At 40.8% G+C, this 22,428-nt stretch overlaps 1 protein-coding gene across 1 annotated transcript in view; it reads right to left on the bottom strand.

Moving 5' to 3' along the window:
- EIF2B1 (eukaryotic translation initiation factor 2B subunit alpha) overlaps positions 1-22,428 on the bottom strand; it is a 222,402-nt gene that overhangs the window by 175,505 nt on the left and 24,469 nt on the right. The window contains exons 2-5 of the mRNA XM_044068553.1: positions 12,231-12,332; positions 3,613-3,749; positions 3,403-3,519; positions 1,562-1,674 (exon numbers count right to left, since the gene is read on the bottom strand). Of these exons, the coding sequence (XP_043924488.1) occupies positions 1,562-1,674; positions 3,403-3,519; positions 3,613-3,749; positions 12,231-12,332 (469 nt within the window). The remainder of the gene's footprint in view (positions 1-1,561; positions 1,675-3,402; positions 3,520-3,612; positions 3,750-12,230; positions 12,333-22,428) is intronic.

Raw genomic sequence — 22,428 nt, 5'->3', positions numbered from 1 at the left:
CGATCTCTGTTTGTTACATCGACCATGTATAAGCAAATGCACAGTGGCATTTGCTGCATAGGACATTCGAAGATTTGAAGGTTGGCAAGAAGGGAATCAGCCAACTGATGTTCAACATTCCCATTTTCGCCAAACCTTCATTCTACATTTTGATAGTAAACTGGTCATTCAGCTACATGCAATATGAACAATGGCCCAGCATGCTCACTGGCTTATGCTTCATTAGTGCAATACCTACTGCTCCTGCTAGGCGCCACCCAAGTAACAAGCTGGAATCCCCTCACAGGTGAGCTGGCAGTGGCCACTCACTCCCATCCACCCCAGGTCCACTCTGTCAGACACCCAAGTCACTAACTGAACTAGGGTCAGTTAAACCATAGTCAGGGCTTTATCATTCTATAGCACCAGAGCTGGCAAAATGCTTACTTTCTGGTATAAAATCAGCACTGTAGTAAGTAATGTAAATAAATATGACAGTTGTGAGCAAGTGAATTTATATTTGCTGCAAATTTTCACCAAAAACAAAATGTTTTTGTTCACTAGAAAGGGAGTTGTTGTATGTATACAATTACTCAGATGCATTTTACATGCAGTGAAAATTTAAATTAACAGACACATTTTATATTCAGAAGACAATGAAAAAGAACCCATTACCCAAGTTTTATTATTATGTAATGAAAATCAGCAAAAATGAACTATTGGAACGTAAATTTAAATTAACAGACACATTTTATATTCAGAAGACAATGAAAAAGAACCCATTACCCAAGTTTTATTATTATGTAATGAAAATTAGCAAAAATGAACTATTGGAACGTGAAACTGACATACTCATGAATAGCAGCTTAACCTCTACTTTCACATGATGTGCACTTACTTAGTTTGCTTGAAGGCAAACTGTTCTTTCAGAGCTAAACAATTTACTTTACTTGCTTCCTTGCTCTGTTGCTTTCTTGTTACATATTGCAGGAAGCAAGTGGAAGACTTGAAATTCCTTTCAATATACGTTTCCCTACTACTGGTAATTTAATCATTAATTTTCTCCCTTGATCCCAAACTAAGAAAGAGACAGATGCCTCTCTCTGTCTACATACTAGAATTAAGTCATCTTTGCTAAATACCAAGAAGGAAAACGAATTTACTGTATGCATTACTGTGCATTCAGGATGGCTAGGGCTGAATGCACAAAGTGTCTGCTTCTCCATGGTGATTTGTTTCCAAACCATTTGCAACATTGAGAAAAATCAGGGAATGAGAAGTTAAAAGCCTACACTGATAAGTGTCTAGCTTTGCTTAAATTTATACTTTGACTTACTGCCTGATTCAGCAAACCATAATACACTACAATCTTGCCTTGGCTATTGGCTTACCTGACTTCTAAAACATCTTCTGATTTCCACATATGCCTCAGAATTCCCAAATGTGGAACAGACCCTGGTGACAGAAGGATGAGAAAACTAAACTTGCCTAATTTCTTTAACACACACACAACACACATATACATCACACATGCACACACACATGCGTGCGTGCACAATTAGATGCTATTTCATGTACCTACCCTGCTGAGTCAGGCTGGGATTCGGTGACAAATACACTAAAACGCTTCTTTGCAGAAGCGGCTTCATTCAAGACTTGCAAAACCACTCTGGAGGATCCATGAGTTAAAATTCTCTGTAAAAAACAGAAGATATTGTAAAAAAAGGCAGCATCTTTTCAAGAAATACAGAAAAAAGAACTCTGGGAACTAGATGAGACTAAAGAGAAGCAAGTACATGAAAACATAGATATTTGTGACCCAGACAAACAGAGACTGATTAGCGGCTTAGGAAGCTGGAAGATCTTGTAAGAGGTGGGCTAGAGATGTGCAGTTTACATTGACACACTTGACTGGAAGGAGGGCTGTAGTGGCTGCTCCCACTGTGATGACCTGGCACTCCAGGGGATTGGTGTAGGCTGGCACATTAGTGAGTCTGCCTAAGCCAGTGCAGTACAGCCCTTGCAGTGGCATGTCTAGCAATAGCAAGCTTGCCTCTGTATCACGGACACAGGAGGTCACCTTGCAAACATATGGTGCCCATGACACCACCAACCAGGGTGTGAGGTTAGGCCACATCTGCACAAATACTCTAATGGCATCTAGGATGACAGCTCTGTGATTGACTCTCTCCCCATGGAGAGCTAATGGGCTGGGAACAATTTTCACCTTGTGAGGAACACATCAGCCAATAGATTAAGGGGAGATGATGACAGGCAGGCAGCAAAGAGAAAAAGTCATTTTAACAGAAAAGTTGGGGGCTTAAAAATATGTAAGGAAATCTATGTAGACTTAAGGACACCAGGAAAAACAAGAAAAGACTTTGGTGCACACAACAAGCAAGAAAACATGCAGCTTAGACACCATGTTTGGAGTTTACATACCACTATATCATATTCAGCAGTTTTAATAACTATCATTACCGATCTTGGTTTCAAACTCCTATATGAGTGTGTCAAAGCATATTTAAAATAATGAAAGAAACTAAATTACAGTATGATTTTCTGTAGAATGTTAAACCAGCAAAAATTCAGCATTGTCAACTGTCATGAATGACGGCTGAAGTAGGTCCTGTAATAAAAGATTAGTATGGGGTACTAAATATAAAACCTGGATAGGAAAACACACTGTAGCAGAAAATCTAAAAACTGTTAAAGCACAGATGATACCAATGATATGACATAGGCCTTCCAATAGAAAATGTTTTTCGGTTTTATTCTATGACAGTAGTTTCATTTAAAGTCCATTCAAAGCAAGGAAATGATGCGACTCTTAACCAATCAAACTGCAAACTCTTTTTTTTTTTTGTGTGTTGCAGCACCCAGTGAAGACCTCCCCCCCCAAAAAAAAAATATGGGAAGAACATGTAAATTCCACAAGACAGTCAGGAATGAACCTCATACTCTGGGACTGTGAGGTAGAGATCTTTCCACTGAGCCACAATAGCTGAACTGCAAAGTGCACAACTGCTGCAAGAGCTTGTTTTTTATATGCATGTATGTATACATACATAAACATACATACACACATATTACATACAGCAGTTCCATGTAGTTGTAAATCACAGACATCGCATCATATATTTTTTTAAGTGTTACAGTAAATGGCCTAGAGTTATCAAATATGTTTTGAAAGACAATCTAAGGTCTATTATTAGTCAAAAATTGGTAATATTAGAGCAGCAAGTGTAAAAGTAAGTCAATTTAAATGATGAGCTATCATACAGAGCTAGAAAGTTATGTGCACCAAGTATCACTAATGGTTAAAGGCACACAACCTTTTAGTCCTTGCCTAATAGGCAGCTTACTGAATAATCATATTAAATTATAAATACTAAAACTGTGAAATCAAAATTTTTTACTTACAGCTCCGTCCTTTATAAATATATGACACAGTTTTGCAATTTTGCCCCTAGACAATGATATTCTGGTTAGGAATAGCTCTCCTCTTTCGATCATCACCTTTTTGCACACTGAAAAGTCCTGCAAAATAAATGTCATATTAGAAGTTTAGATATAAAAGACTCCATCGGCTGGATGCAGAAGCCTGAAACAACTCACTGTTAACATACTCACCTGATGTTCTAAGGAGGTCAAGCTGATGAAACGCAAGAAGAGCTCTCCTCCTGAGGATACAGCCACTGAAGAATTCACATCCATCAGAGTCTTAATGGCATTAGTGAGGTTCTCTCTCAGGCCTTGAATTGTTTCACCTAAAAAAATAGCGACAGAAACTTTCATTATGCGGTGGAAAAACACTCATACATCCCACTACCCACTTTATCCTATTCACAAATGAGAAAGAGAGCTACAGCCTTTACAGGCATTCAACTGAAGTAAGGCAGATAACCAATTCTGGGCCAGGTGTAGATTCATCACAGGACATTAGACATACATAAAACATGCACACACATCAACAACTAAGTTGCTTTCCATTTCAGCTACCTGCAAGTATTTTTAGTCAAGAAAGGAACAGGACCATGTGGCAAGAATCTGTACAAATAAATGACAGGTATGCTAATTCAGCATATAAGGAATCCCAGCAAGAAACCAACTGGAGGACAGAGTGCTACGAGATAGTAATGCTAACTGCTGTACCACTGTGTCGCCTTGGGGTAAAAGTGGTATGTAAATTGCCTAGATGGCAAAAACATCTCTGCCTTTCTGGAGCTAGCACTTACACCCACTTCTCCTGTCTCACAATAACATCTGCTACTCATGCTATCCTTACTATGATACCACCCATCACTTTAATGCCCCACCTAGTTTTCTGAACTTTACAAGCCACAGTTTGCTTTTTCCCCAACCCTGTTCAACATAGGTACCAGGCTCCTTAGGCAGATTAGCTGTATCATTACAGAGAAACAAGAGGAATCCACTGGAATGATCTTCCTGTAGGCTCCACTTCACGTTTCTTTTAACCACTGGTTGTGGGTGCAGTGATGTCACACTTATCATGGGCCTTCCTATTCTCATCACTTAACACATCTATGTAATCTCCAGTTGTTTTAGCAGCATGTTCTCAGCCTCCACCAGGGTGTCATCAAGTCAGATGATATGCCACATGTACCCCAGTCTTTCCCTGCTCAACTGGTCCTATGACAATCTTGCACCCATCTTCAAACCCAGGTCCATCAAGCAGCAAAAGTAGAGGTCCTGTATCTGTGTCAGCAAGCATATATGTCAGAGCAAGGTTTTTGCACATGTCTAGCCTAAAACTTGCCAGTGCTAATGAGACAGGCTTGGACAGCCACTCAGATTCTCTTTAAACGTCAGAATTATTAATGTGGTATTTTCTGAAATACAGCTAAACTAGTATAGCAAGGACACATTCTGTATATACAGAAATGAACCAAGAAAGTAGTAGTGTATCTCAGATGTGGGAGAAAAAATTATTATAGTCCTTCAAAGTTCACATTCCAGGCCTGCTAACCACTCCTGTCATTTCTTGTTTGCTGTACAAGTGACAGCTTCTAATGGTAGACTCGGGTAAAATTCAGCAGATAACAAAATGAGCTCAAAACAATTCTAGTACCAGAAAGTGATGCATCTTGATGTGTAATATAGTTGTGCTTAAGTTTTGAGCATCTTGCCTTGTGGAGGCACTGACACAAGCAAAAAAAAAATTGGAAAGAAAAACTCTGATGTCTATGTAAATGTAGGGATTCATTTCTGAAAAGATTATCAAAGACCATTACTAAACAAGGAGATTCCTGTCCTTGTCGCAGTAAATGTCATCTGTGAAATCACATCGAGTGGTTTTAGTAAATACAGTCGGGTTAGGTATCTATTTGCATACATGCACATGTGTAGCGCCACAGCTATGACGAGGAATCAAAACAAAAACCGCAAACACCCCTAATTACCAGGACATTTTTTTTCTTTTTTTTAACATCTTTATTGAATTATGACTTAAAACACAGGAAAACACATACTTATATATTAGAAAACAAACCATGTTTACATGTTTACAGTTACAAACATTATATATTACATATATTCGTTTAAACAATTACCATCAGTGCCCTTACCCATTTCTAAAGATCTCACCTCCAGTTATTTTATCTCTGTTACAATATTCACTACTTCAAATGCAGTTGGTTTAGACTCTGATTTCCATTTTCTAGTAATTGCCTTTAGGGCAGCCACCAGAATTAAACTTAACAAGGCCTTACTTCCTATGTCTAGCAATTCAGATCCTGTATCCTAGCACAAAAAAAAAATAATTTCCTTAGTTACACCCATTTGCTCACCCAATATTTCTTACAGAGTGCTTTGTATGGAATTTTTAAAGTCTCCCAACTCATTACGCTAAAACATATGTCCCCAGTTACCTCCTTATTCCCCATCACACCTCCAGCATTTGCCATCTATCCGAGGAAAAATTCTTTGGAGTCTACTTGGGCCATAAAAATAGCTATGCAAACACTTCCAAGTAAAAATCCTAAATCTTCTATACTTTGTTGCATATTTGGGAGCCATACCTAACAGGGTATTTTTTTATTGATCATTGTTTATTCCAGCTGCCTGCAGACCATCAGATCACCCCCATTAGCAGGACTGCCATCTAGAAGTCCATCATTATTTTTCCCACTAATGGGTATCTAACATCTGTCACAACCCTCTGGCAGTCCTGTATAATCTCTGCTGAAAGAGCAACTGCTGCGCAAAACTATGTGAAGGACACATGCTTCCAAATGTAGCAACCCTGTACAATGCAGGGCACTGTCTGGCAATTATTGTATGTAGCTGACCAAGTGTTGACAGTGCATTCTCCCAGCTACCACCAGGAGTCACCGATGCTTGCACGGAGTCAAGAATGGGCATACCAGCATTAGCCGCTTACACCCAACCTTATGGCTGGAAATCTAAGTGATCCTGAGTTGTCAAGATCCCAGATGGCACCTCACCACTGTATGCCAAAGAGCTGGCTACACTAACAGAACATTTGCCTTGCAAAGCAGACTTCCACTACTGACCAAGATGTCCTGCCAAGTCAGCATGGTTAAGGACATAGATTCTCTAACAGACTCCATACTAAAAACAGGACTTTCAAACATCACTGGTAATTTAATCAGTGACAATGAATGCCTGGTGGAGGCTGTGCCAGCTATCCTCACATTCTGGCCATGATGTGTGACTGAGAACTGAGAGAATGTCAAGTTGGGGAAAGAAATTGATCACGAGGGTTTCAGAGGTAAATACTAGGTTATCAGTCTGCACACTATTACAAGCTTAGCTAACAAAACGAGGTCAGAATCAAACCCTGTATCAGAGAGGTAAAAATCCTAACCACTACACTAACCCCACCTTTATTATGTTTTATTTGATTTGTTTATTAAAGTACAGCACTGATCTCCACAGACCTTTTTTTCCTCCAGAGTTAGTCCAGGAAAACTATCTGGTTAAGTGACTTGCTCAGAATCAGACAGGTAGGCAATTGAGGCTGAAGGAATCAAACCCTGGACAACTGCACTACTGGAAGCAGCTTATCAACAGCACTTTAATCGTCTGTGCCAACTGCTAGTCATTAGTCATAGACTTTAACCATTATGTCAGCCCCACACCATTAAATATCTAAAAAAGGAAGTGTAATTAAAACAAACAAAAAAAAAAAAATTCCTCGTCAGGATGTTAGCATTCAATTCTTGAGTATCTTACTAAAACTCATTTTAGTACATCAGTGGTTTTACAGAATAGTTTATGTTGCTACAACACACTTGCCAATTCCTTGTTCTTCCTGCTTTCCTGATAACTGCTATAGGCCAAAAGACATACTCTTGCTGGGAAGGAGAACTGGACAACAGACATTATTTCTAAATATTAAGATAAAGGAATGCATTGCAGTAACAGGAACAGGGCAGAAGTAAGGAGCAAATGTGGTCTTACCACTGCAAATAGTGCATTGCATACATGAACTGCGAGCTGACTGCATACGTCTTTGGTTAGGTCAGGATATAGAGACAGAGCCAGTATACCCTGATGTCACTTCTAGGTTTTGATGCTATAATGTAAACACTAAGCAGTAAATGAAGGATCCTTTTGCAATATAATTTCATTCCCATATGGGCTGCATCAAACAGGAATGGTGTGATTCCTGCTGGCAATATATGGCATCACTACTTCATGAAATATATGGCATTCATTTGGCAGACATGCATGGCTTGCACACTGCACACCAAAGGATTTGTGCCCCACCTAAAGCAGATGCCCTGCACGTATGGCTTACATTGCAAAAGTAAGTCATTTGCATGCAGCACAAGTTTGCAAAGTTTAGTATTCAAATATGTTACTTCTTACAAGTAACACTGATCCAAGACCACTAAGTATCCCATGAGGTGCCTCTTGCAGTCATCTGCTTAAGATTTTTATGTCAACAGCTGAAAGTGTTTCTGTAGAACAGTGTCATATTTTCAGGCTGTGATCTTCATCATAGTTTATGGCAAATTCAGAGAGGTTCCCAAAAAAAAAAAGGGAGAGAGAGATGAGATGAACAACTCAAAATTGGTGTGGTAATTAACTTCCCACTCACTACAAAAGACTGAAAACATCCAACATTTTTTTGAGAATCACTGTACGGCAAGCTACTAGAATGATAAATATGCAGACAAAAGAAGAACAGATTTTTAGAGAAACATTTTCTATTTCAAAGCAACTAGAACTACACTGTCTACAGTTTCAAACCCATTTATGGAAAAGTACAATCCTCCCCTTCAAGCAGTCAGTTTATAGTACACGGCGCAGTTTCAGACCAAGTCACTGTTATCTTTCCACAAATAGGTTTGAAACCGTTTGGACACAACTGCAACACTTCGGTACTCTACCAAAAACGTTTGTCTCTCTATAAAGTCTTCTATGGGTTTTTTTTTTTAATAACTTTAGAGCTTTTTGATGCCAATACATTTGGGAATTTGGCATAAATGCAGACTTTTTCCTACAACACAAGTTTTTATACATTCAGTGTGTCTATATGTGAAAAGCACACACCATGCTGATATCTAAGAGGAAATTAACTAATGTTTAGAATGTTCTAAGTCTTTTTGTAAACAACCACTTCAAATCCTAATATTCCAGAACTTATTGAAAGTACTCAATACAATTCAGTCAAGCACAAAAGAAAGCAATTTAATTCAGACTAGATTAGATCCATATAAGCAAATAATACTGGTCTTAAACAAACTTGACGAAAAACAAAGTGACAGATTTGCTGAAACACTGCCTGGTATAGCCTTTCTTGGTGACATAAGGAAACAGAGCCCTGATTAAGGCTCAGGTGTTCCAACTTTGATTAACAAAATAGGAAATTGATGGAGCAGGCAGCAGGCTGTGCCCATCTGGGGGGAGTGCGTTTTCCCAGAAGGGTGTGTGTGTTTGTTGGGTAGATTATCCTGGTACAGACCAGGAAAACTGCCATGTGGTTCCTTCCGTCAGTGGGCAAGGTATTCTGCTGATGTCAGCCCTTGTGGAACTGAGGGGCAGTGCTGACACCCAATGCACATCCCATCCATGGACTATTACTGGGTAGATGCGTTTAAAGGCACAACATTTTAACTACCCTGACAGCTGCCTTAATTATGACCCTCCCAGTTTACCCTCACCATAGTGATGTGAGCTCAATGAGTCAAATGGCCAGGAAAAAGCAGATTTAATCAGCAGACAGGGTAAAATATGGGAAAAAAAACTGCCCCATGTAAAAGAACCCTATATGTCACTACATTTAAGTATATCTGATAACTGCATTTAGTGTGGAAATAAATTTGACTCAATATAAATAAAATAAACACAAAAGGAACAAAATTATATTCCCTTTTATGTAAATGAAGAACTACTAAAAAGAAAGTCCAACATAGTTTATATGACAAAAGCAAGACATTTTGATTTGATAGCATTTGGACACCATCTACAGCATCTGTAAAAATGTTCATATGTGTGCAGGTACATATTAAAAAGTGAAATACTAATTCTTTATAAAATTATATTACAAAAACATCTATTTTAAACAAATTCTTTCTGTATACCTATGATCTGAGCAAAAAGTATTCAAATAAAAATATTCAAAGTTGTTAACTAATTTCTGAAGAAGGTTGCTAATTGCCCTCAAAAGCCTCACAAATAATATCCAGAAAAATCTGCATTATGCATTTCTTGTTGAATAATACAGAAGTCAAATCAAAATGAAATTAACTTTTTTTTGGATATTTTAACTGAAGTCCAGCAAAATCCAAGATGTCAAACAATAAAACTCAGAACCTGAGCAACAAAAATATATGCAGTACAACAGACTATTTTCTACTCAAGAATGAACAAGACAAAACACAGCTCTTAACCTGCAAACAGGCATAATCTACTTTTTCTTGTCTTCATATCACCATCACAGGACCATGCTTATTGTCAGTTCTGTCTAATAGAAACATGCGTTCCATGTTACAATTAAACAGCAAGACCTCAACAATTCCCTGCTACAGGCAATATCAGTTAGTGATGCCACAGTGCTAAATGACATACAGAGAGGTAGAGGGCTTGTTTACTGCACCAAGAAAAGTATGATTCTGCTCATCCTATCTTGCTGCTCAAGTAGGAAATCTTAAACAGCATGACGTAGAAAAAAGTGCTGTACTTTTGAACAAATCAATCAAAGTAAACTCTTTAGAATCTGCCTTTATTTCCCGTATTTAGCATTCAGTTAAAACGCAAAAAGATGAAGCCATGTTTATAGCAACTAATGCATGTGTGATACTGGATCAGTCAGGAGGTAATATTTCAAGGAAGCTTCCCATTAGCCAGAAAAAATAGGAAACAAACAAAAAAAAAAGTACCATTTCCATTGGGATCATGTTTCCAGCAATGATCACTCCAGCCAAAGTATATACAATCAGACTTGCCAACTTGTTACATATTTAAAATCATGGACAGTACAAAATCATGATGCGACAAATCATTTAGTGAAAAAATTATTGGACAAATGGAGTCAGCCACTAGCAGAGTAGTTTTGTTCCTGACTATGCTACTAGTGATATTGATTTCATACCTGGACGCAGGTAATATCCTGACTATGCTACTAGCGATATTGATTTCATACCTGAACGCAGGTAATATCCTGACTATGCTACTAGCGATATTGATTTCATACCTGAACGCAGGTAATATCCTGACTATGCTACTAGCGATACTGATTTCATACCTGAACGCAGGTAATATCCTGACTATGCTACTAGCCATATTGATTTCATACCTGAACGCAGGTAATATCCTGACTATGCTACTAGCGATATTGATTTCATACCTGAACGCAGGTAATATCCTGACTATGCTACTAGCAATATTGATTTCATACCTGAACGCAGGTAATATCCTGACTATGCTACTAGCGATATTGATTTCATACCTGAACGCAGGTAATATCCTGACTATGCTACTAACGATATTGATTTCATACCTGAACGCAGGTAATATCCTGACTATGCTACTAGCGATATTGATTTCATACCTGAACGCAGGTAATATCCTGACTATGTTACTAGCGATATTGATTTCATACCTGAACGCAGGTAATATCCTGACTATGCTACTAGTGATATTGATTTCATACCTGAACGCAGGTAATATCCTGACTATGCTACTAGTAATATTGATTTCATACTTGAACACAGGTAATATCCTGACTATGCTACTAGTGATATTGATTTCATACCTGAACGCAGGTAATATCCTGACTATGCTACTAGTTATATTGATTTCATACCTGAACGCACGTAATATCCTGACTATGCTACTAGTGATATTGATTTCATACCTGAACGCAGGTAATATCCTGACTATGCTACTAGTGACATTGATTTCATACCTGAACACAGGTAATATCCTGACTACACTACTAGTGACATTGATTTCATATCTGAATGCAGGTAATAGAGGACCTACCATCTCCTCTCTAGCTTAGGGGATTTTCTCAATAGTGTTATTTTCTGACAAAGGACAGAGAGAGAGAGACAAAAAACACTTTCCTCCATGGATCCAGGGCACTAAACAAAGGGATTTGGGGTTCTAGAATTGTATACCCTATACCTTCTCTGCCAGCCACTGATAATGGTCTTGAAACTCTATCCAGAACAAAAATCATTAACATCTAGGTCACCAGGGAAACAGCCAAGATAAAACAGGTGGGGACTGTCTGTCCTTCCGACAACTCTGCAAGAAATGTTAAGTGGTAATGCCCACATATATGGAATGGGGAAAGAAAAAAAAACAGGTGCCTACAGTATTCTCTAAATAATGTTTTGCTTATCTAGAACATCCTGTGCACTTTGAACTAATATGTAGTACTGCATCTCCTCACCCTCGGAAACTTTCCCTGTTTCTGACCACATTACCATATCCCCTTTTATTGATACATCTGCCAGTGTAACCACTATCTTAACCTATGGTATTAAAAAGCAACCTACAAAACTCAAAAGTAATTAAAGAGAGCTCTGAAGTGTCACCATGGAAGCTTATCACTTTTTATTTGCATTCCTAATATTTTTACACTGTAAAGCCGAAAGAAGAAGATTGTTTACAACATCAACAGGCTGAACTCAAACCGAAAGTGCATTATTATTCTCTCGGTGAACATTCATGCTTCATACATTACTCTGTGGGTTTATCATTCTGAATAACAGGCTGGCCATCCTGCACACAAGAAATAATTGTCTTACCTTTATCTCTCTTCAAAAATTCTAGTAATGTTCGAATAGCTGCAACAGCAGAAGCAACCTCATGGTCTTCCTTCATTTGAGCCTTAAAGTACTCAATCAGTTCTGTAAAACAGACCATAACCAGTGTTTAAACATCATCACTTAATCTATGTCATATTTTGTCTGAGACCAAGAGTATAACACAACTGACTACTGTACAGGATTATTAAACTGTAGTACTTCCAAGACAAACAATTGAAAAAATTACATAATGACAATTTACATGTAATGCCTTGCAACATAAATCTAATCCATGTGTTTCTTAGCATACACTTTTATTTAAAAGCAAATGTCACAAAATGTCTTTGTTTGGCCAGTCTCTTATTATGTTGGCTGCTTATCTACTATATTACAACTGCGTCCATGTGCATGCTTGTAGTTTTTTTTTAATCCTGTGGATTACAAGCATTTTAAAGTCTTTCGACTTAAACATTTTTTTGGTATGTCATAAGATATAACAAGTTTTATTACTTTTTAGCAGTAAAGGATGGCAAATAATGGCAATACCATTCTTGTACAGTTGGTAACTAAGGAAAAGAAAACAGCCGATTTAACTGTCACCACTCATAAGGACAATATACAGAAGGCATAACATATTACTCTCTAGAATCACTGCAGTTCACAGTGCAAACAGTGGTCACACTACAGAAAATTCCAAACCCTCTCTGCAGCAGCACTAAAATGCCATAATGAACGTCAAACAGGCCAATGCCAGATAAATGTACATTTTTAATGGTACACCATGGATAAACATTCCGACAAAGCCAACACCTGTCCAAGTGAATTACATTTTCATATGGAATTTTGGATGTTAGTACTTTGTTAACCACTGGCCAGGATAAATGCAGATTTCTCCTTCTTTCTGAAACCTTTGGCCAGAATATTTTCTGCAACCTATCCTTAAACTAAATTATTTCACAGTATATGCTTTTCTATACTTTGTGAAATATTCTGAAATGATCCCTACAATAATTATTGGCAATAAGCATCAACTCCTAAATACATGACTCTATTATGATGATGATTCTTTCATAAAATAAGGTAAACATGTTTGTTTAGTATTATTTTTATTGATTCTGGTAATGCATAAGCTATTTACTACAAAAATGTTGTAGTTTTTATTTTTATTTTATTTAAGTTTGATGACCGGGGAAGTCCACTGGGCCAAGAGCCCATTTTCAGTGGAGGCCCGGGAAGAAATGCTCTACAACAATTGTAAGTTACATTTCACATGTTACAAAAGGACATAGTACATACAGCTAATTAAAGATTTACAGATAAGCTCCATGATAGTTCCAATCGGCTTGTCATAATGTTACAAAAATGAAAAGACATAATTCAATACAGAAATTTCAACATTTACATAAACTGAATATTTTTTGTTATAAACTCAATTGTAGGTTTAACATTTCAAAATATATAGCTACTAGCCATTAGTAGGTTAGGAAAATATTATGCATGGAGAGGTTAATAGTATAATTGAGATTGGAGAGTATAGTATTAGTTTTTGGTAGGGGAGGGATTGTTTCGGGTGGGATGAAGTAATAGTAGAGGTAGTTGGATGAGTCAGTGCAAGGTGGAATGAGGGGGGTGGGGTTTAAGTTGGAGTGTGGTAAGGGCATTCTCATTTGGAAGAAAGATGAGAGAGTAGCTGAGATTTGAAATTAGTATGGTTAGGTAGGTTGTGTAGGTGTGTGGGGAGAGAGTTCCACTGTTTGGCTAAGGAGTGGGACAGCAGTAGATGGCCAGGAGGTCGTGCAGGTTTGTGGACCTGAAGGAGATTTTGTTTTTTGGATCTGAGTGAGCGGTTGGGAATGAAAGGTTTTAAGGAAGTAGCGAGAGCTGGGCAGTTAGCAGGTTTAAAGATGAGCTTGTGGGCAATGGTGAGTTGTAGGTAACTGAGGTAGGTGGGTAGTTCAAGTCAGTTGAGGGTGAGGAGGGAGTGGCAGTGGTGGGATGAGTTTTTTAACTGGTTGCAAATTTGGAGATCTTGTGGTAGCAGGATTCAAGTTTGGACCAAAGGCCAAGATGGAGACTGGTGAAAAGAGGGGCACCATACATAAGGGAGGGGAGTAGGAAGGTGGATGCAAGAGTTTGACGGGTAGAGGGGCTTAGGAGGCAGTTGTGCCTGTAGAGGAGACCTAACTTTTGGTGGGTTTTCTTGATTGTGGCGCAGATGTGGATAACACATTTTAGTTCTTCATCAATAATGGTGCCAAGAAGCTTGGTGTTGGTAACGATTTCAAGGAAGGTGTTGTTTTGGCTCTGTATGGTGAATGTGGATTTGTCAATGGAGTTTTTGGTAGGGAAAAAAACATTAGTGTGGTTTTATTTGCATTTAGTGCCAGATGGTTAGACTGCATCCAGGTTTATGTTTTGGAGAAGGCTAGTTGGGTTTTTGCTAGGAGCTCAGCGGGGGAGAAGGTTGAGCAGATGATTGTTGAGTCATCTGCATACTGGATGATAGATTAGTCTGGGATGGATTGGTGAAAGTTGTTAATGAATAGGTTGAAGAGAGCCAAGAACAGAACCATGTGGGACACCTGTGGGTGTGGGAAGGAAGGGGAGGTTGACGTTTTGCATTGGGCAGCTTGCTGGCAGTTGACAAGTAGCTGGAAAACCAGGTGATGGTGGTGGGAGAGAGGTGTAGGGTGGAGAGTTGGGATATAAGTAGGGTGTGTGAGATGGTGTCAAAGGCCTTTGACAGATCTAGGAATAGTGTGGATACAAACTTGCCCGAGTCACATTCGAGGTTTATGGTTTCAAGAAAGGAAAGAAGGGCAGTCATGGTGTTGTGGCCAGGGAGTAAGCCGTGTTGGGTAGGGGAGAGGAGATTGTTTAGTGTTAGGTGTGCCATGAGTTGTGCTTGTATTGTTTTCTCTAGTATTTTAAAAAGAGGGGAAAGGATGGCAATAGGCCTGAAGTTGGTGGCATCAGTATTGCCACCTTTGTAGAGGGGGACAATGTAAGCATGGCACCAGATAGAAGAGACGTATGATTCTTGTATGGATCTATTAATAAGAAAAGAGATGGGATAGGCAATGCTGCCTGAAGATTGTTTGAGGAAGATGGGTGGAAGGTTGTTGGGTGCATTGCAGTTTGAGTGAGGACAAGTCTTTTTATAGGGCTTGTGGGGATGGGCTTGAGGCAGAAGGATGTGAATTGCGGTTTGAGTTTGAGGACAAGTCTTTTTATAGGGCTTGTGGGGATGGGCTTGAGGCAGAAGGATGTGGAGGAAGGGTAATGATTGGGGTGGTGGTTGGGGCAGGAAATGGTGGTGGTGAAGGAGGGGGTGGGAAGGAGGCTGATAGTTTAGCTGTGCAGTCTATGAAGAATGAGTTGACCTGGCTGGCTGTTTCAAGGTTGGAGAGGGTGCGGTCTATGCAGGGGTTTTCTTTGTTGTCAGGATGCAGCATGGATGATGTAGTCCTAGAATTTTTGGGGATTTGTTGAGTGCAAGGACTGGAGTTTGGAATAGTGGGCTTTGCGGTCTTTAATTATTAGTTTTTTGTGGAGTTTCGTAGTTGCTTATACTCTAGGAGGGTGTTAGGGTTTTTATGTTTTTGATATTGTTTCCATTTTTTGTGCCTTTGGTAGAAGGCTAGTTTAGTATCTTTTGATAACCATAGGCAGGGATTGCTTTTGATCCATTTGGTTTGAGGTGTAGTGGTGTTGTTTATGCAGTGGAGATTGGAGACTGTCAGTGAAGGCTGGTAGATGATCGCTGAGAGGATCAGGTAATGTTCCGGCTTTGGTGATTAGGTTTAGGTGAGCTGTTAGGATCCAGTCAATGATGGTACCAGAGGTACCATCTTTATTTGGACTGGTTGGAGATTGTATTAGTTGGGAGAAGTTGTACAGGTTGATTGTGTGGGGCGGGGCTTCAGAGTTAATAGTATTCCAGTTGATGCTGGTATCACCGAGTATATAGGTTTAATTTTTTTATATTGGAGGAAAACCAGGACAGAATGTTTTCAAGAGTTTTGATATTATCACCAGGGGGAATATAGAGGGCAATGATACATATGGACTTGTGGTTGTTTATTTTTAGTAAACTTATTATAATTTCAGCATTGGCAAAGGTTGGTATGCTATTGTACTAGGGAGTTATGGTATGGGAGGTGGGGTAGAGTATTACTACTCCACCTCCTTTTTTGTGGGCTCTGTCATTGCGAATGATTTGGAAACCTGGTGGTAAGATTTTGCTATCTTTTATATAGGCTTTCAGCGAGGTTTCAGAAACAATGGTAATGTTGGGGTGGTTATGGGAGAGCCAGGCATGGAGGTTAGAGATTTTGTTTTTTAGGCTTTGTGCATTAAGTGTTGGAAGGTGAATGGACTTTGAGTTTGTGGGTTTAGTGGAGGGTTTTGTGAGACTGATGTTAGGGATGGGTCCGGGGTTGGGGTGGATGTCGCTGGCTAGTGAGAGAGAGATGTGGTGGAGTAGAAGAGCGAGAGAGTGTGTTGGGCAAGGGTGGCTTGGGTTGTTTGAGAGTAGTGATTTTCTGATACCCCATTTAAGAGGGGAGTACAGGGGGGTTGGGAGCAGTTTTGGTTTGAAAAAATAGATTGGGTTAGAGGTAAAGAGTTTGTGAGAGACGGATGAGTAGGATGGGAAATGAGGCTGATGGTAAGATGTAGGGAACGTGTGTGAGAGTTATGACAAGGGTTGGGAAAAAGTGTGAGATAGGTAAGAGAAGAGAGAGAGATTAGTAGGGCAAATGGGGTTATACAGAGAGATGTTATGTTGAGCATTGTAGGAGGGGTGGATGTTTGGGGTGATGTAGATCTACAGGTTGGTGGGGTTTGGCTTAGGTGTATTGTGATTGGAAAGGTGTTGGATGGGAAGGAGTCAGGGGAGGTATAAAAGTACAAGTAGTGGGGGAATGGGATTTGGGGACAGGGTAGGAGAGAAGAGTGAGCCCGAAAGGCAAACTGAGTGGGTTACACCTTCAGGGAGGAGCAGCAGTTGCCAAACAGAAAAAAATCAGTGAAAAGGTTAGCCCGAAAGGCAAACTGAGTGGGTTACACCTTCAGGGAGGAGCAGCAGTTGCCAAACAGAAAAAAATCAGTGAAAAGGTTAGCAACTACAGAAATAGGGCAGCCTATAGTTTTGGTTTGAATTTTACCTTTCTGTTTGCTTTTACTATTTATGCACCAGTGGGGAGCTGCAGTTCACCGAGAATTAGGAAAATAATGTAGTTATGCCAGGGGTTTTAGAAAGGAACATGCAGTAAATTACGACTCAATAGAGTACTAATTAAAAAAGAATGGAATACAGTATAAGCGAGTACACTAATGGGGATTCCTATGAAACAAGGGCAGAAAAGCTAAGTCAAAAGAGGGTGCCTTTCTACATCAGGTTTGTTAATTCAATATGCAAGTACAGTCATAAGTACAAATGGTACTTACAGTTGTGCACACTACTGAGGGATGCCCATGGGACAGACAGAAATAGAGTGTAGTCAGGCAGAGGTTTTCAGTATTTAAAGATGCCACCGCAGCTCAGGGGAGGAATAAGTAAACTCTCAAGAGGAAGAGGGAGGGAATAGACAGGACTGACAGGGCTGGGAAGCTTACAATACGATTATGTTAGGAGAAGGCGGGGGGGGGGCTAACAGCCAGGGCTTGGAGAAAGCAGGTTTAACAGTACCAGGAAACTTACACTAGAATTATGTTAGGAGAACAAGAAAAGGGGGGGAGGCGGCTATGGACCAGGACTTGTAAAAAGCTGCGAGAAGAGAAAAACAATGAACCAGCTAGCCCAGGTCAGTACCTAAAGGTGTCTATCTGTGTGAATTCAAAAGCAGATTTAGTAGAGCATCAGGAAAGTAGAATATAAAATAAATGTAAAGTTTTGGGAAACTGTATAAATTTGTTACAATAAACGTGAGAATAAAATATAAGAATAAAAAAGAAATGTGATCATCATCATCATCATCATCATCATCTTTCGGCTTTTACCGTTAGATGATCCGCTGTGGCGACCCCTCTTTACATTTCTTCCTATCCTCTGCATCTTGCTCTGTCACACCAGCCGCCTGCATGTCCTCTCTCACCATGTCCATAAACCTTATCTTAGGCCTTCCTCTTTTCCTCTTACCTGGCAGCTCCATCCTTAGCATCTTTTTCCCAATATACCCATCATCCCTCCTCAGCACATGTCCAAACCAACGCAATCTCGTCTCACTTGCTTTGTCTCCAAACTGCCCAACATGAGCTGACCCTCTAATATACGGATTCCTAATCCTATCCATCCTAGTCACACCAAGTGCAAATCTTAACATCTTTAACTCTGCCACATCCAGCTCGGACTCCTGCCTTTTTGTCAATGCCACTGTCTCCAACCCATATAACATAGCTGGTCTCACTACCCTCTTGTAGACCTTCCCTTTCACTCTTACTGGTACCTGTCTGTCACAAATCACTCCTGACACTCTTCTCCACCCATTCCACCCTGCCTGTACTCTCTTCTTCACCTCTCTTCCACATTCACCATTACTCTGAACTGGTGATCCCAAGTACTTAAACTCGTCCACCTTTAGCAACTCTACTTCCTGCATCCTCACCATTCCTCTACCCTCCCTCTCATTTACACACATATATTCTGATTAGCCCTGCTGACCTTCATTCCTCTGCTCTCTAGAGCATATCTCCACCTCTCCAGAGTCTCCTCAACCCGATTCCTACTCTCACTACAGATCACATTGTCATATGCAAACATCATAGTCCACGGGGCCTCCTGTCTGATCTCATCTGTCAACCTGTCCATCACCACTGCAAATAAGAAAGGACTCAGAGATGATCATAGATTCATACTAGGCTATCTGCCCTAGGGCATTTATAAGCCTAGTCAGAATGTGTTTGGCTTTCGCCACCCATTTTAAATTTATTTTGCTATGCCCTTTTTCGAGGTTAGTATACTGTGCCTCTGTCTAACAGTGACACAGAAGTGATACCCGGGGTAAACCTACGATCTCCCATCCACTCATCAAGATTCCTCTTGAAGAGAGTCAATGAGGGACTCTGCCTAATCTGGACTGGGATTTTATTCCAGAGTGAAGGGAGCCTCTGGGTTAAGAATCTGTCCCTCCAGCATGTCCTATTTATTTCAGTGCTGAGGTTCAAGTCTCTCGAGCGCGTAGCTCGATGGGATTTGGATTTTCTGAGGTGCAGCATGTCCATTAATTCCGGGTTGGACATGGCTTTATACATCAGGCACAGATCGCCTCTGAACAGGCGGTATGCCACTGAGTAGAGCTGGAGTTTCTTTAACCGGGCAGCATATGGCATCTGTTTGAGCCCTTTGATCCTCTTGGTGAGGTACTTTTGGGGTCTTTCCAGTTGCTGCAGGTGTCTGGTAAGGTACATCCCAAAAGGGCATTGTACTCAATTATGGGCCTGATGAGGGATGAGTAAAGAGGCACGATGACCTCCCTGATCTAGATGTGAATCCCTTCATGATTAGGTGGGCTATATAAAATGTTTTTCTAACCACTTTGGCCACGTGGTTGCCAAATGAGAGATTGCTATCAACTTGGGTCCCCAGGTCCCTAATTACTTCTTCTGTACTTAATGGATTACCACCTATGTGGTAATTTGTGGGCACTTTGTTTTTGCCAAAGGGGATGACTATACACTTTTTGGCATTTAGCTTGAGGCCATGGCTCTGGCACCAGTTGTCTGTTTCTATGAGGCCCTTTTGGAGGATGCTTGTGTCGGCTGGAGAGTCGATTATGGCGCCCAGTTTGCAGTCATCTGCGAACTTGGTCAGCCACAGTCCTTCCGTGTTGGCCCGTACCTCCAAGAAATATATACCGAACGAGAGAGGTCCCAGGACTGAGCCTTGTGGGACACCACTTGTAACTGGTTTGGAGTCTGATATGGCTCCAGCAAATTTAACCATGTGGGTTCTGTCCTTGAGCCAGTTTGCAATCCATCTAGTGACATAGGGGTTTATATTTAAGCTGGTGAGCTCATCTGTAATGCCAGAGTGGGGTATTGTATCGAAGGCTTTTGCGAGGTCCAGGTAGGCTGTGTGGACCACCTTCCCCTCGTCAATGGCCTTGGTAACTGTTTCAAAAGAAATCAACCAGGTTTAAGAGGCAGGATCTGCCCTTAAAGCCGAACTGGGTAGGATCCAGTGTCTGTAGGTCCCCAATATCTTTATTTATGAGGTCCATGATGATCCTTTCCATAGCTTTGCAGACCAAGCTAGTCAGGCTTATGGGGCGATAGTTTCCAGGATCCGTTGAGGCACCACCTTTATGGAGAGGGACCACTGTTGCTGTACGCCACTCTTTGGGCTCATATCCTGTAGCAAGGCTGAGATTGAACAGTAGTTTTACGTTTGGGTTTAGCTCTTCTTGGAGCTCATGTAGGACGCAGCCCGGGACACCGTCTGGTCCCATTGATGCTGTGTTTTTTTGCTTTGGAGAGGGCGGCTCTTACCTGAGCATCTGAGATGTCAGGGGGGCAGCACTCTGCTGGGATAGACATTTGCCCTTTTGGTGGGGAGGGGGGGGGGGAGAAGTTTGCACTGAACCTGTCAGCTAGGATGTTGGCAATGTCTGTGGGTTTGGTTATTTTTTGTCATTTTGGACTAATTCTGAGCATATCTGGGAATTACCACCCAGGTTCCTAACATAACTAAAGAAAGCCTTGTGATTATCCTTAGTGTTCTGTGCAATTTTTCTCTCGAAGCTGGCCTTAGACAATTTTATGAGTGCCCGTAGTTTTTTGCTAATACTGATCAGTGATGCCTTCCCTTTTTGGGATTTTGCTCTATCATTTAGTAGCTTCCTCCTTCTATTGTATAGTTTGTTTATGGCTGGGGTCCAACAGACAGGACGTCTGCCTTTGGAGGATTGGGTCTTGGTTTTATTTGGGATCGCATGATCCATGCATTCCTGAAGGTGTTCATAGAATGCGTTTATAAAGGATTCTGCGGTCTGGGCCATATTTTCCACAGGCCCGGGGGCTTTGAAGGATTCCACCTCGGTTTTGAGGAGTGTGAAATTTGCTTTAGAGAAGTTTTTCACTGTGGTTTTCTGGGCAGGTGGTGGGGTCGGGATGTGAATATCCAGTGAGATTAGTTTATGGTCTGATCTTACCAGTGAGGGATACACTTCTGGTCTGGAGCATAGAGTCCCCATGTTGGTGATGATCAGGTCCAGTAGGTTTTCCCCTCTTGTGGGAGTGGTAACAAGTTGTTCCATAGCATTTGAGTTTATAAATTCTAGGAACCTTTGGGCTAGGGTGTTGGAGCTAGAGTAATGCTCCCAGTCTATGTTTGGGTAGTTGAAGTCGCCCAATATAATGGTGTTTGGAGAGACCTTCATATTTTCCAGTGTTCTCAGGAAGGCCGAGTGGGGTTCCTGGGTTTGGGAGGGTGGTCTGTAGCAGGCTATAAACTGGAAGGCAGTTTTACCCACTGTTAGTTGCACATGGATAGTCTCTGATGCTTCGTGCTGTGCCACCAACCTGGAGGTGTGGCTATCTTTGACGAATATTGATACTCCCCCTCCTTTTGTGGTTCGGTCCAAGTTTTGGGGCCGAAAAGCATGGTATGAGGTATAACCTGGTAGTGCTGGGGTGCTCTCGGGACCCCTGAACAGGTTTCTGTTACTGCACAGATATCGATGTTCTCCATGCCAAGGAGAGTTTCGAGTGCGTGCATCTTGAGGTTTAGACTTCTGGCGTTGAGTAGCATTACTCTTAGTTTCTTATCCCTTGTGATACCTATGGAGGTGGGTTTGTCTTTTGAGCCTTGCCTAAAAAAGGCACTATGGGGGTAGCAAGAGCCTTTGCCAATATCCGAAAGCCCAGGGGTGACAGGTGCAAGCCGTCCCTAGCGAAGCATCGTGGCTTGTCGAGCATATCATCCCAAGCTGACAGGCATTGGATCCCCTTTGAATGACACCAGTACTTAATCCAATTGTTGAAATTGATCATCTTGTCTTCATATTGTGGCATCATTCTTGGTGAGGGTAAGATGCTACTCAAGGTCAGGGTCATACCGGCCTGGGCTACATGCTCAGAGAGCTCCTCTATGTCTCTTTTCATGTAGTCCAGGGAGGTACATCTCAGGTCATTCACACCAACATGGACAATGACAGAGTCATATTTGTACTTGCCTTGGAGTGACCCGAGTGCTTGT

This window comes from Protopterus annectens, chromosome 4.part0 (assembly GCF_019279795.1).
Source record: "Protopterus annectens isolate FY-2018-M chromosome 4.part0, PAN1.0, whole genome shotgun sequence".
Taxonomy (NCBI): Eukaryota; Metazoa; Chordata; order Ceratodontiformes; family Protopteridae; genus Protopterus; species Protopterus annectens.
Note: the sequence above shows the minus strand (reverse complement) of the source record. Positions and strands in the feature narration are given on the sequence as shown.